At 45.9% G+C, this 15181-nt stretch overlaps 1 protein-coding gene across 1 annotated transcript in view; it reads right to left on the bottom strand.

Annotated features, from left to right (window-relative positions):
* The window catches only part of LOC112255968 (anoctamin-1-like), a 137114-nt gene that overhangs the window by 47701 nt on the left and 74232 nt on the right, over positions 1-15181 (bottom strand). The window contains exon 13 of the mRNA XM_042311009.1: positions 7946-8028. Coding sequence (XP_042166943.1) covers positions 7946-8028 — 83 coding nt within the window. The remainder of the gene's footprint in view (positions 1-7945; positions 8029-15181) is intronic.

The raw sequence follows: 15181 nt of genomic DNA, 5'->3' as shown, positions 1-15181 counted from the left end.
CACACAAACACACAGACAACATATACTGTATCTCACACTATGATCACTAAAAGGTGCAACAATGACGTCTAGTTGATTATCCATTTATAGATCAAACATGCTCAGTTAAAGATACATTTAAAAATTTAACTAGGCAAGTCAGTTTAGAACAAATTCTTATTTATAATGACGGCCTACTCCGGCCAAACACTCATGACGCTGGGCCAATTTTGCGCCGCCCTATGGGACTCCCAATCACGGCCGGTTGTGATACAGCCCAGGATCGAACCCGGGTCTGTAGTGCCTTAGACCCTTGCGCCACTCAGGATCCCCAAAGATAATAGATAAATAAGGTACAAACATACCCAGTTATCAATAATCAGGTAAAACATGCCCATCAGGTAAATTAAATCAAACTTTATTTGTCACCTGCGCCGAATACAACGTGTAGACCTTACTGTGAAATGCTTACTTACAAGCCCTTAACCAACAGTACAGTTCAAGAAAGAGTTAAGAAAATATTTACCAAACAATCTAAAGTCAAAAATAATTAAAAGTAGCACAATAAAATATTAATAACGAGGCTATGGGGTACCGGTTCCCTAGTCAATGTGCAGGTATATTTAGTCGAGGTATTTTGTACATGTAGGTAGGGGTGAAGAGACTATGCATAGATAATAACCAGCGAGTAGCAGCAGTGTAAAAACGTAAGTAGTCCGCGTGGCCATTTGATAAATTTTTCAGCAGTCATATGGCTTGGGGGTAGAAGCTGTTAAGGAGCATTTTGGTCCTAGACTTGTCACTCCGGTAATGCTTGACATGCGGTAGCATGACGTGGGTGACTGAAGTCTGTCAATTTTTTGTGCTTTCCTCTGACACCACCTAGTATATAGGTCCTGGATGGCAGGAAGCTTAGCTCCAGTGATGTACTGGGCCATACGCACTACCCTTTGTAGCACCTTACGGTCAGATGCCAAGCAGTTGCTAAACCAGGCAGTGATGGAACCAGTCAGGATGCTCTCGATGGTGCAGCTGTTGAACTTTTTGAGGGTCTGGGGACCCATGCCAAATCTTTTCAGTCTCCTGAGGGGGAAAAGGTGTTGTCGTGCCATCTTCATGACTGTCTTGGTTTGTTTGGACCATGATAGTTTGTTGGTCATGTGGACACCAAGGAACTTGAAATTCTCGATCTGCTCCACTATAGCCCCGTCAAGGTGACTGGGGGAGTGTTCGGCCCTCCTTTTCCTGTAGTCCACGATCAGCTCCTTTGACTTGCTCACGTTTTGGGGAGAGGTTGTTGTCCTGGCACCACACTGTTGTCGGTGATCAGGCCTACTACTGTTGTGTCGTCGGCAAACTTAATGATGGTGTTGGAGTTGTGCTTGGCCACGCAGTCATGGGTGAACAGGAAATACAGGAGGGGACTAAGACAACACTCCTGAGGGGCCCCCCGTGTTGAGGATCAGTGTGGCAGATGTGTTGTTTCCTACCCTTACCACCTGGGGGCGGCCCCTCGGGAAGTGTAGGATCCAGTTGCAGAGGGAGGTGTTTAGTCCCATGGTCCTTAGCTTAGTGATGAGCTTCATGGGCACTATGGTGTTGAATGCTGAGCTGTAGTCAATGAACAGCATTCTCACGTAGGTGTTCCTTTTGTCCAGGTGGGAAAGGGCAGTGTGGAGTGCAATAGAGATTGCATCATCTGTGGATTTGTTGGGACGGTACGCAAATTGGAGTGGGTCTAGGATTTCTGGGATAATGGTGTTGTGAGCCATGACCAGCCTTTCAAAGCACTTCATGGCTAGACTTGAGTGCTACAGGTCGGTAGTCATTTAGGTAGGTTACCTTGGTGTTCTTTGGCACAGAGACTATGGTGGTCTGCTTGAAATATGTTGTTATTACAGACTCGGTCAGGGAGAGAATGTCAGTGAAGACACTTGCCAGTTGGTCAGCGCATGCTCAGAGTACACGTCCTGGTAATCCGTCTGGCCCAGCGGCTGTGTGAATGTTGACCTGTTTAAAGGTCTTACTCACATCGGCTATGGAGAGCGTGATCACACAGTCGTCCGGAGCAGCTGATGCTCTCATGCATGCTTCAGTGTTGCTTGCCTCAAAGCAAGCAGAGAAGTTATTTAGCTCTTCTGGTAGGCTCGTGTCACTGGGCAGCTCGCAGCTGTGCTTCCCTTTGCAGTCCGTAATAGTTTGTAAGTCCTGCCACATCCGACGAGCGTTGGAGCCGGTGTAGTACGATTCGATCATAGTCCTGCATTGACGCTTTGCCTGGAATTTCTTCTAACCGTCCCGGTTAGAGTCCTGCTCCTTGAATGCGGCAGCTCTACCCTTTAGCTCAGTGTGGATGTTGCCTGTGATTGCCATTGCTTCTGGTTGGGGTATTTACGTACAGTCACTGTGGGGATGATGCCATAAATACACTTATTGATGAAGCCAGTACTGATGCGGTGTACTCCACAATGCCGTCGGAAGAATCATGGTACATATTCCAGTCTGTGCTAGCAAAACATTCCTGGAGATTAGCATCTGAGTCATCTGACAACTTCCTTATTGAGCGAGTCACCAGTACTTCCTGCTATAATTTTTGCTTGTAAGCAGGAATCAGGAGAATACAGTTATGGTCAGATTTGCCAAATGGAGGGCGAGGGAGAGCTTTGTAGGCGTCTCTGTGTGTGGAGTAAAGGTGGTCTAGAGTTTTTTTCCCCTGTTTGCACATTTAACATGCTGGTAGAAATGAGGTAAAACAGATTTAAGTTTACCTGCATTAAAGTCCCCAGCCACTAATAGCGCCACCTCTGAATGAGCATTTTCTGTTTGCTTATGGCGTTATACAGCTTGTTGAGTGCCATCTTAGTGCCAGCATCGGTTTGTGGTGGTAAATAGACAGCTACAAAAAATATAGATGAAAACTCTCTTGGTAAATACTGTGGTCTACAGCTTATCATGAGATACTTTACCTCAGGCGAGCAAAACCTTGAGAATTCCTTAATATTAGATTTTGTGCACCAGCTGTTATTTACAAATAGACACAGACCACCACCCCTTGCCTTGCCGGAGGCAGCTGTTCTATCTTGCTGATGGACCGAAAACCCAGCCAGCTGTATGTTATCCATGTCGTCGTTCAGCCACGACTTGGTTGAACATATTCCAGTTTTTATTATCCCGTTGGTAGGATATTCGTGATTGGAAATCATCCATTTTGTTATCCAATGATTGCACATTGGCTAATAGGACGGATGGCAGAGGGGGATTTCTCACTCACCTTCGGATCCTTACAAGGCACCCCGACCTACGACCCCTATATCTCTGTCTCTTCTTCACGTGAATGATGGGATTTGGACCTTGTCGGGTGTCTGAAGTAAATCCTTCGCATCCGACTCGTTAAAGAAAAAATGTTCATCCAGTTTGAGGCGAGTAATCGCTGTTCTGATATCCAGAAGCTGTTTTCGGTCATAAGAGACTGTGGCAGAAACATTATGTACAAAATAAGTTACAAATAATGTGAAAAAACACACACAAAAGCACAATTGGTTAGGTGAGCGTAAAATGGCAGCCATCTCTTCCGGTGCCATCATAATATCCATGCTGTTAAATCAGCTTCTTGATATGCCACACCTGTCAGGTGGATGGATTATATTGGCAAAGGAGAAATGCTCTTTAACAGGGATGTAAACAAATTTGTGCACAAAATTTGAGAGAAATTAGGTTTTTGTGCATATGGAACATTTCTGGGATCTTTTATTTCCACTCATGAAACATTGGGCCAACACTTTACATGTTGCGTTTATATTTTTATTTAGTATGCATATGAAGTGGGTAAAACAGGGTGTGAACATTAAAGGGACCCGTGTTCAATTACTATATACATAGGGCAGGGTCTCTAAGGTGCAGTGTAGAGTGCCGGGTGGTAGCTGATGAGCAACAATTTCACTTCTATCACTCCAGTGTTAACTTGCTAAATTGTAATTACTTTGCTACTATGGCCTATTTATTGCCTTACCTCCTCATGCCATTTGCACACACTGTATATAGACTTTCTATTTTTCTATTGTGTTGTTGACTGTATGTTTGTTTATCCCATGTGTAACTCTGTGTTGTTGTTTCTGTCGCACTGCTTTGCTTTATCTTGGCCAGATCGCATTTGTAAATGAGAACTTGTTCTCAACTAGCCTAGCCTTAAATAAAGCCTTAAAGGTGAAATAAAAAAAATAATGACTAAGTTCATGGCAGGGTGCTGACTATAACACTCTGATGGCCTGGAGATAGAAGAATCAAACCGAGAGACTGAAAAACAGCAACTGTACTGTCTCTGCCTTTTAGATGGTACTGTGGTGAACAGGCCGTTCACGGGTGGCCGAGGTCCTTGATGATCTTCTTGACCCTGGTGTAGATCTTCTTGCCCCCAGTGTAAAGTGGTGGGCTGACTGCGCCACCCTCTGGAGAGCCCTGCAACTGCGGACAGTGTAATTGCCATGCCAGACAGTGATACAGTCAGACAGGATGCTCTCATTTGTGCATCTGTAGAAATTTGTGAGGGTCTTAAGGGCCAAGCCAAATTCCTTCAGGCTCCTGAGGTTGAAGAGGCGCTGGACCATTTCAGATTGTCGGTGAAGTGCCGAGGAGCAGATAGCACACTGCTTAAATAGACCCTGAAGAGCTTAACCACAGCATGGCCAGTAATAAACTGCTTCTGAACATTTCTAAAACCTAAGAGCAGTGGATTTGGTACAAATCATTCCCTAAGCTCTAGACCTCAACTGAATCTGGTAATGAATGGTGTGGCTGTTGAAGTAGAGGAAACTAAACTAATTAGTGTTAACTTCACTTGTAAACTGTCATGTCAAATAATATCGATTCAATGGTTATAAAGATGGGGAAAGGTTTGTCCATAATAAAGAGATCCGCTGCTTTTTTTGACATCACACTCCAAAAAGCAAATCCTGCAGGCTCTAGTTTGATCTTATCTTGATTATTGTCCAGATATGTGGTCAAGTGCTGCAAGGAAAGACCTAATTAAGCAGCTGCTGCCCCAGAACAGAGTGGCACATCTTGCTCTTCATTGTAATCAGAGGGTTAATATAAATACAACGCATTCCAGTCTCTTCTTTTTATAGGACTCATTAATGTGTTAAAAATGCCAAATTATTTGCATAGTCACCTTACACACAGCTCTGACACACACTTACCGCACCAAATATGCCACCAGGGGTCTTTTCAGTCCCCAAATCCAGACAGCTCACTACTTTAACAGACCTTGAAGCAGCTCTTTATCCAGCTCACTACTTTAACAGACCCTGAAGCAGCTCTTTATCCAGCTCACTACTTTAACAGACCTTGAAGCAGCTCTTTATCCAGCTCACTACTTTAACAGACCCTGAAGCAGCTCTTTATCCAGCTCACTACTTTAACAGACCTTGAAGCAGCTCTTTATCCAGCTCACTACTTTAACAGACCCTGAAGCAGCTCTTTATCCAGTTCACTGCATTAACAGACCCTGAAGCAGCTCTTTCTCCAGCTAGCTCACTACTTTAACAGACCCTAAAACAGCTCTTTCTCCAGCTAGCTCACTACTTTAACAGACCCTAAAACAGCTCTTTATCCAGCTTACTGCATTAACAGACCCTGAAGCAGCTCTTTCTCCAGCTAGCTCACTACTTTAACAGACCCTAAAACAGCTCTTTATCCAGCTAGCTCACTACTTTAACAGACCCTAAAACAGCTCTTTATCCAGCTCACTACTTTAACAGACCCTGAAGCAGCTCTTTATCCAGCTCACTACTTTAACAGACCCTAAAGCAGCTCTTTATCCAGCTCACTACTTTACCAGACCCTAAAACAGCTCTTTATCCAGCTCACTACTTTAACAGACCCTGAAGCAGCTCTTTATCCAGCTATCGTACCACTTTAACAGAACCTGAAGCACTTACCTATACTAACCACTGATTTAACAGACCCTGAAACAGCTCTTCTTACAGCTCACTGCTTTAACAAACCCTGAAACAACTCTTTATACAACTAGCTAACTGTTTTAATAGACCCGGAAGCAGCTCTTTTTTCCAGCTAGCTCAATGTTTTAACAGACTTTGAAGCAGCTATTTATCCAGCTAGCTCACAAATTTAACAGACCCTGAAACAGCTCTTTATTTAGCCAGGCCACTGCTTTAAAACACCCTAAAGCAGCTTTTTACCCAGCTAGCTACTTTAACAGACCTAGAAGCTGTCACGCCCTGGTCTTAGTATTTTGTGTTTTCTTTCTTTATTTGGTCAGGCCAGGGTGTGACATGGGTTTATTTTGTGGTGTGTTTTTGTATTGGGGTTTTTCGTAGGTTTTGGGATTGTGGCTTAGTGGGGTGTTCTAGCAAAGTCTATGGTTGCCTGAGGCGGTTCTCAATCAGAGGCAGGTGATTCTCGTTGTCTCTGATTGGGAACCATATTTAGGCAGCCATATCCTTTGAGTGTTTCGTGGGTGATTGTTCATGTCTCTGTGTGTGTTTGCACAAGATAGACTGTTTTTGTATTGTTTGTGTTACGTCTTCATTAAAGATGTATCGAATTAACCACGCTGCATTTTGGTCCGACTCTCTTTCACCCGAAGAAAACCGTAACAGAAGCAGCTTTTTATCCAGCCAGTTCACTGGTTTAAAACCTCTCTGGGATAGGGGGACGCAAATGTCCTACTTGGCCAATTGCCAGGGAAAATGCAGAGCACCAGATTCAAATAAAATACTATAAAATTCTAACTTTCATTAAATCACACATGTAAGATACCAAATTAAAGCTACACTCGTTGTGAATCCAGCCAACATGTCAGATTTCAAAAAGGCTTTTCAGCGAAAGCATAAGAAGCTATTATCTGATGATAGCACAACAGTAAACAAAGATAGAAATAATATTTCAACCCTGCAGGCACTACACAAAACGCAGAAATAAAATATAAATCATGCCTTACCTTTGACGAGATTCTTTTGTTGGCACTCCAATATGTCCCATAAACATCACAAATGGTCCTTTTGTTCGATTAAGTCCGTCCATATATATCCAAAATGTCCATTTATTTGGCGAGTTTGATCCAGAAAAAAACAGCTTCCAATTTGCGCAACTTCAATACAAAATATCTCAAAAGTTACCCGTAAACTTTGCCAAAACATTTCAAACTACATTTGTAATAAAACTTTAGATATTTTTAAACGTTAATAATCGCTCAAATTGAAGACGGGTCTATCTGTTTTCAATACAGGACAAGAACAAACTGACGCTACTTTTCTAGTCTTGCCCAACTCTCAACAGTGTTACACTGTTTCAAGATGGCCGTACTTCTTAATTTCACAAAGGAATAACCTCAACCATTTTCCAAAGACTGGTGACATCCAGTGGAAGCGGTAGGAACTGTAAACAAGTGCCTGAGAAATCCAGTTCCCCAATGGAATATCATTGAATGGTTAGTCCTCTGGGTTTTGCCTGCTACATAAGTTCTGTTATACTCACAGACATTATTCAAACAGTTTTAGAAACGTCAGAGTGTTTTCTATCTAAATCTACTAATAATATGCATATCTTATATTCTTGGCATGAGTAGCAGGAAGTTGAAATTGGGCACGCTATTTATCCAAAAGTGAAAATGCTGCCCCTTATCCCAAAGAGGCAAGAAAACTCAATCTCAGGTAGGGGCATTTTTTTATTTAGTAAACATTTCACGGTAAGGTCTACACCGATAAGGTCTACACCGCTTGTATTCAGCGCATGTGACAAATACAATTTGATTTGATATAGGCATGCTGACTGAGAGATGACAGTGTGTAGTGTGGGGTGTGTGTGTGTTTGGGTGTGTGTGTGTTCGGGTTTAAGAGGATAATCTGCGAAGATGGGGAGCTGGTATCACCTCTTGACATCATAGAGCAGCAGGTCATGACCCTAGTAACGCTAACATGCCGTTTTAAATCAGTGTGTCTGGTCCTACCTCCTCGTCCTCTAGACTGGTCAGATCCCAGGCATGTTTCAGACACATCTGCCTCCTCTTCCAGTGCTCCAGAAAAAAAGCAGCTAAACACACACACAAAAACGTTAAAAGGACCTGAAATGTATTAGAACTCTGTGGCCAAAGCCCCTAAAAGCTAGGTAGCTTAATTTGTTGCTAGTAAGTAGGGGCAGTAGTGGGTTAAGTAGGGGCAGGCAGTGGGGCAGGCAGGTAGGGGTTCAAGGTTATGTCATAATTATGTAAAATTCTGGCAAATTAGTTCTCAATGAGCCAGGTGGTCAAACTGTTGCTTATACACTGACCCCGAAGAGAAGTGACACAATTTCACCTGGTTAATATTGCCTGCTAACCTTTATTTTAGCTAATATGCAGGTTTAAAAATATATACTTCTGTGTGTTGATTTTAAGAAAGGCATTGATGTTTATGGTTAGGTACATGTTGGAGCAACGACAGTCCTTTTTCGCGAATGCGCACCGCATAGATTATATGCAACGCAGGACACGCTAGATGAACTAGTAATATCATCAACCATGTGTAGTTAACTAGTGATTATGATTGATTGATTGATTGTTTTTTATAAGATAAGTTTAATGCCAGCTAGCAACTTACCTTGGCTGCTTACTGCATTCGCGTAACAGGCTGGCTACTCGTGAGGCTGGTGGTTAGAGCATTGGACTAGTTAACCGTAAGGTTGCAAGATTGAATCCCTAAGCTGACAAGGTAAAAATCTGTCGTTCTGCACCTGAACAGGCAGTTAACCCACTGTTCCTAGGCCGTCATTGAAATAATAATGTGTTCTTAACTGACTTGCCTAGTTAAATAAAATAATATTATAAAATAAAATAATTTTAAAAAATGGCTAAATCGGCATCCAAAAATACCGATTTCCGATTGTTATGAAAGGGGGTAGGTAGGGGAAGTAAGGAGGATAGTTAGGGGCAGATAGGGGTGGTAGGGGAAGTAAGGAGGATAGTTAGGGGCAGATAGGGGTGGTAGGGAAGTAAGGAGGATAGTTAGGGGCAGATAGGGGTGGGTAGGGGGAAGTAAGGAGGAAAGTTAGGGGCAGATAGGGGTGGTAGGAGAAGTAAGGAGGATAGTTAGGGGCAGATAGGGGTGGTAGGGGATGTAAGGAGGATAGTTAGGGGCAGATAGGGGTGGTAGGGAAGTAAGGAGGATAGTTAGGGAAGTAAGGAGGATAGTTAGGGGCAGATCGGGGTGGTAGGGGAAGTAAGGAGGATAGTTAGGGGCAGATAGGGGTGGTAGGGGAAGTAAGGAGGATAGTTAGGGGCAGATAGGGGTGGTAGGGGAAGTAAGGAGGATAGTTAGGGAAGTAAGGAGGATAGTTAGGGGCAGATAGGGGTGGTAGGGGAAGTAAGGAGGATAGTTAGGGAAGTAAGGAGGATAGTTAGGGAAGTAAGGAGGATAGTTAGGGGCAGATAGGGGTGGTAGGGGAAGTAAGGAGGATAGTTAGGGGCAGATAGGGGTGGTAGGGGAAAGTAAGGGGGTAGTTAGGGGAAGTAAGGAGGGCAGATAGGGGTGGTAGGGAAAGTAAGGGGTAGTTAGGGAAGTAAGGAGGGCAGATAGGGGTAGTAGGGGAAAGTAAGGGGGTAGGTAGGGAAGTAATGAGGATAGTTAGGGGCAGATAGGGGTGGTAGGGAAGTAAGGAGGATAGTTAGGGGCAGATAGGGGTGGTAGGGAAAGTAAGTAGGATAGTTAGGGGCAGATAGGGGTGGTAGGGGAAGTAAGGAGGATAGTTAGGGGCAGATAGGGGTGGTAGGGGTAAGTAAGGGGGTAGTTAATGGCAGTAAGAGGATAGTTAGGGGCAGTATTATTTTACAGTTGAAGGCTGAAGTTTACATACACCTTAGCCAAATACATTTAAACTCTGTTTTTCACAATTCCTGACATTTAATCCTTGTAAAAATGTCCTGTCTTAGGTCAGTTAGGATCACCACTTTATTTTAGGAATGTGAAATGTCAGAACAATAGTTGAGAGAATGATTTATTTCAGCTTTTATTTCTTTCATCACATTTCCAATGGGTCAGAAGTTTAAATCAAATCAAATTTTATTTGTCACATACACACGGTTAGCAGATGTTAATGCGAGTGTAGCGAAATGCTTGTGCTTCTAGTTCCGACAATGCAGTAATAACCAACAAGTAATCTAACTAACAATTCCAAAACTACTGTCTTATACACAGTGTAAGGGGATAAAGAATATGTACATAAGGATATATGAATGAGTGATGGTACAGAGCAGCATAGGCAAGATACAGTAGCTGATATCGAGTACAGTATATACATATGAGATGAGTATGTAAACAAAGTGGCATAGTTAAAGTGGCTAGTGCTACATGTATTACATAAGGATGCAGTCGATGATATAGAGTACAGTATATACGTATGCATATGAGATGAATAATGTAGGGTAAGTAACATTATATAAGGTAGCATTGTTTAAAGTGGCTAGTGATATATTTACATCATTTCCCATCAATTCCCATTATTAAAGTGGCTGGAGTTGAGTCAGTGTCAGTGTGTTGGCAGCAGCCACTCAATGTTAGTGGTGGCTGTTTAACAGTCTGATGGCCTTGAGATAGAAGCTGTTTTTCAGTCTCTCGGTCCCAGCTTTGATGCACCTGTACTGACCTCGCCTTCTGGATGATAGCGGGGTGAACAGGCAGTGGCTCGGGTGGTTGATGTCCTTGATGATCTTTATGGCCTTCCTGTAACATCGGGTGGTGTAGGTGTCCTGGAGAGCAGGTAGTTTGCCCCCGGTTACATACACTCAATTAGTATTTTGTAGCATTGCCTTAAAAATGTTTCAATTGGGTCAAACATTTCGGGAAGCCTTCCACAAGCTTCCCACAATAAGTTGGGTGAATTTTGGCCCATTCCTCCTGACAGAGCTGGTGTAACTGAATTAGGTTTGTAGGCCTCCTTGCTTGCGCATGCTTTTTCAGTTCTGCCCACACATTTTCTATAGGATTGAGGTCAAGGCTTTGTGATGTCCACTCCAATACCTTGACTTAGTTGTCCTTAAGCCATTTTGCCACAACTTTGGAAGTATGCTTGAGGTCATTGTCCATTTGGAAGACCCATTTGCGACCAAGCTTTATCTTCCGGACTGATGTCTTGAGATGCTGCTTTAATATAGCCACAATTTCCCCCCCTCCTGATGCCATCTATTTTGTGAGGTGCACCAGTCCCTCCTGCAGCAAAGCACCCCCAAAACATGATGCTGCCACCCCTGTGCTTCACGGTTGGGATGGTGTTCTTCGGCTTGCAAGACTCCCCCTTTTTCCTCCAAACATAACGATGGTCATTATGTCCAAACAGTTCCATTTTTATTTCATCAGACCAGAGGACATTTCTCCAAAAAGTAAGATCTTTGTCCTCATGTGCAGTTGCAAACCGTAGTCTGGCTTTTTTATGGGGGTTTTGGAGCAGTGGCTTCTTCCTTCCTGAGCGGCCTTTCAGGTTATGTCGATATAGGACTTGTTTTACTGTGGATAAAGATACTTTTGTAACTGTTTCCTCCAGCATCTTCACAAGGTCCTTTGCTGTTGTTCTGGGATTGATTTGCACTTTCCTCACCAAAGTATGTTCATCTCTAGGAGACAGAACACGTCTCCTTCCTGAGCGGGATGACGGCTGCGTGGTCCCATGGTGTTTATGCTTGCGTACTATTGTTTGTACAGATGAACGTGGTACCTTCAGGCGTTTGGAAATTGCTCCCAAGGATGAACCAGACTTGTGGTCTACAATTTGTTTATGAGTTCTAGGCTGATTTATGTTTATTGTCCCATGATGTCAAGTAGAGAGGCACTGAGTTTGAAGGTAGGCCTTGAAATACATCCACAGGTACACCTCCAATTGACTCAAATTATGTCAATTAGCCTATCAGTAGCTTCTAAAGCCATGACATCATTTTTGGACATTTTCCAAGCTGTTTAAAGGCACAGTCAACTTAGTGTATGTAAACGTCTGAACCACTGGAATTGTGACACAGTGAATTATGTGAAATAATCTGTCTGTAAACAATTGTTGGAAAAATTACTTGTGTCATGCACAAAGTAGATGTCCTAACCGACTTGCCAAAACCTTAGTTTGTTAACAAGAAATTTGTGGAGTGGTTGAAAAATGAGTTTTAATGACTCCAACCTAAGTGTATATAAACTTCAGACTTTTTTAAACCTTTATTTAACTAGGCAAGTCAGTTCAATGACGGCCTAGGAACAGTGGGTGAACTGCCTTGTTCAGAACAACAGCTTTTTTTTACCCTGTCAACTCAGGGATTCGTTCTTGCAACCTTTCGGTTACTAGTCCAGCGTCAGTCAGGGTTAGGTAGGGGAAATAGGGGGTAGGTAGGTGTGGGTAGGAGCATTAGGGGGCAGGTAGGGGTAGGAGGAATAGGGGGTAGTTAGTGACAATAGGAGGTCCTTAGGGGCAGTCGGGGTAGGAAGGGGAAGTAGAACAATAATTAGGGGAGTAGGTTGAAATTAGGGGCAGTATGGGACAGGTAGGGGCAGTACAAGGGTAGGTAGGGGCAGTATGGGACAGGTAGGGGCAGTGGTGGGTAGGTAGGGGCAGTATGGGACAGGTAGGGGCAGTATGGGACAGGCAGGGGCAGTGCAAGTGTAGGTAGGGGCAGCATGGGACAGGCAGGGGCAGTAGAAGGATAGGTAGGGGCAGTATGGGACAGGTAGGGGCAGTGGTGGGTAGGTAGGGGCAGTATTGGACAGGTAGGGGCAGTGTGGGACAGGTAGGGGCAGTGCAAGTGTAGGAAGGGGCAGTATGGGACAGGCAGGGTCAGTGCAAGTGTAGGTAGGGGCAGTATGGGACAGGCAGGGGCAGTAGAGGGGTAGAAGGGAGTATGTGGGGCATTAGGGGTGGGGCAGTAAGGGATTAGGAAGGGGTAGTAGTGGATATGTAGGTGCAGTAAGGGGGTATGTATGGGGAGTAAGGGGGATAGATAGTTGCGGTAGGGGGTAGGTAGGGGCAGTATGGGACAGGTAGGGGCAGTGTGGGACAGGTAGGGGCAGTGTGGGACAGGTAGGGGCAGTGCAAGTGTAGGTAGGGGCAGTATGGGACAGGCAGGGTCAGTGCAAGTGTAGGTAGGGGCAGTATGGGACAGGCAGGGGCAGTAGAGGGTAGGTAGGGTCAGTAGGGGCTAGGTAGGGGCAGTAGGGGTAGGTAGGGTCAGTAGGGGCTAGGTAGGGGCAGTAGGGGGTAGGTAGGGTCAGTAGGGGGTAGGTAGAGTCAGTAGGGGTAGGTAGGGTCAGTAGGGGGGTAGGTAGGGGCAGTATGAGACAGGTAGGGGCAGTAGAGGGGCAGAAGGGAGTATGTGGGGCATTAGGGGGTGGGGCAGTAAGGGATTAGGAAGGGGTAGTAGTGGATATGTAGGTGCAGTAAGGGGGTATGTATGGGGAGTAAGGGGGATAGATAGTTGCGGTAGGGGGTAGGTAGGGGCAGTATGGGACAGGTAGGGGCAGTGTGGGACAGGTAGGGGCAGTATGGGACAGGTAGGGGCAGTACGTGGGTAGGAAGGGGCAGTATGGGACAGGTAGGGGCAGTATGTGGGTAGGTAGGGAAAGTGGTGGGTAGGTAGGGGCAGTGGTGGGTAGGTAGGGGCAGTGGTGGGTAGTTAGGGGGAGTGGTGGGTAGTTAGGGAAGTAGGGGATAAGTAGTGGCAGTAGGGGGTAAATAGGGGCAGTAAAGGTAGGTAGGGGCAGTATGGGACAGGTAGGGACAGTATGGGACAGGTAGGGGCAGTACGTGGGTAGGTAGGGGCAGTATGGGACAGGTAGGGGTAGTATGGGACAGGTAGGGGCAGTATGTGACAGGTAGGGGCAGTATGGGACAGGTAGGTGCAGTATGGGACAGGTAGGGGCAGTACGTGGGTAGGTAGGTGCAGTATGGGACAGGTAGGGGCAGTATGAGACAGGTAGGGGCAGTAGAGGGGTAGAAGGGAGTATGTGGGGCATTAGGGGGTGGGGCAGTAAGGGATTAGGAAGGGGTAGTAGTGGATATGTAGGTGCAGTAAAGGGGTATGTATGGGGAGTAAGGGGGATAGATAGTTGCGGTAGGGGGGTAGGTAGGGGCAGTATGGGACAGGTAGGGGCAGTGTGGGACAGGTAGGGGCAGTATGGGACAGGTAGGGGCAGTATGGGACAGGTAGGTGCAGTATGGGACAGGTAGGGACAGTATGTGGGTAGGTAGGTGCAGTATGGGACAGGTAGGGGCAGTATGGGACAGGTAGGGGCAGTATGGGACAGGTAGGGGCAGTATGTGGGTAGGTAGGGGCAGTATGGGACAGGTAGGGGCAGTATGGGCCAGATAAGGGCAGTATGGGACAGGTAGGGACAGTATGGGACAGGTAGGGACGGTATGGGACAGGTAGGGACAGTATGGGACAGGTAGGGACAGTACGTGGGTAGGTAGGTGCAGTATGGGACAGGTAGGGGCAGTATGGGACAGGGTAGGGGAAGTATGGGACAGGTAGGGGCAGTATGGGACAGGTAGGGGCAGTACGTGGGTAGGCAGGGGCAGTATGGGACAGGTAGGGGCAGTACGTGGTTAGGTAGGGAAAGTGGTGGGTAGGTAGGGGCAGTGGTGGGTAGGTAGGGGCAGTGGTGGGTAGGTAGGGACAGTAGGGGGTAGGTAGGGGCAGTAGGGGTAGGTAGGGTCAGTAGGGGACAGGTAGGGGCAGTACGTGGGTAGGTAGGGGCAGTACGTGGGTAGGTAGGGGCAGTATGGGACAGGTAGGGGCAGTACATGGGTAGGTAGGGAAAGTGGTGGGTAGGTAGGGGAGTGGTGGGTAGTTAGGGAAGTAGGGGATAGGTAGTGGCAGTAGGGGGTAAATAGGGGCAGTAAAGGTAGGTAGGGGCAGTATGGGACAGGTAGGGACAGTATGGGACAGGTAGGGCAGTACGTGGGTAGGTAGGGGCAGTATGGGACAGGTAGGGGCAGTATGGGACAGGTAGGGGCAGTATGGGACAGGTAGGGGCAGTACGTGGGTAGGTAGGGGCAGTATGGGACAGGTAGGGGCAGTATGGGACAGGTAGGGGCAGTATGGGACAGGTAGGGGCAGTACGTGGGTAGGTAGGGGCAGTATGGGACGGGTAGGCGCAGTATGGGACAGGTAGGGGCAGTACGTGGGTAGGCAGGGGCAGTATGGGACAGCTAGGGGCAGTACATGGGTAGGTAGGGAAAG

Source organism: Oncorhynchus tshawytscha, linkage group LG01 (assembly GCF_018296145.1).
Source record: "Oncorhynchus tshawytscha isolate Ot180627B linkage group LG01, Otsh_v2.0, whole genome shotgun sequence".
NCBI classification, from domain to species: Eukaryota; Metazoa; Chordata; class Actinopteri; order Salmoniformes; family Salmonidae; genus Oncorhynchus; species Oncorhynchus tshawytscha.
This window is presented reverse-complemented; position numbering and strand designations above follow the sequence as displayed.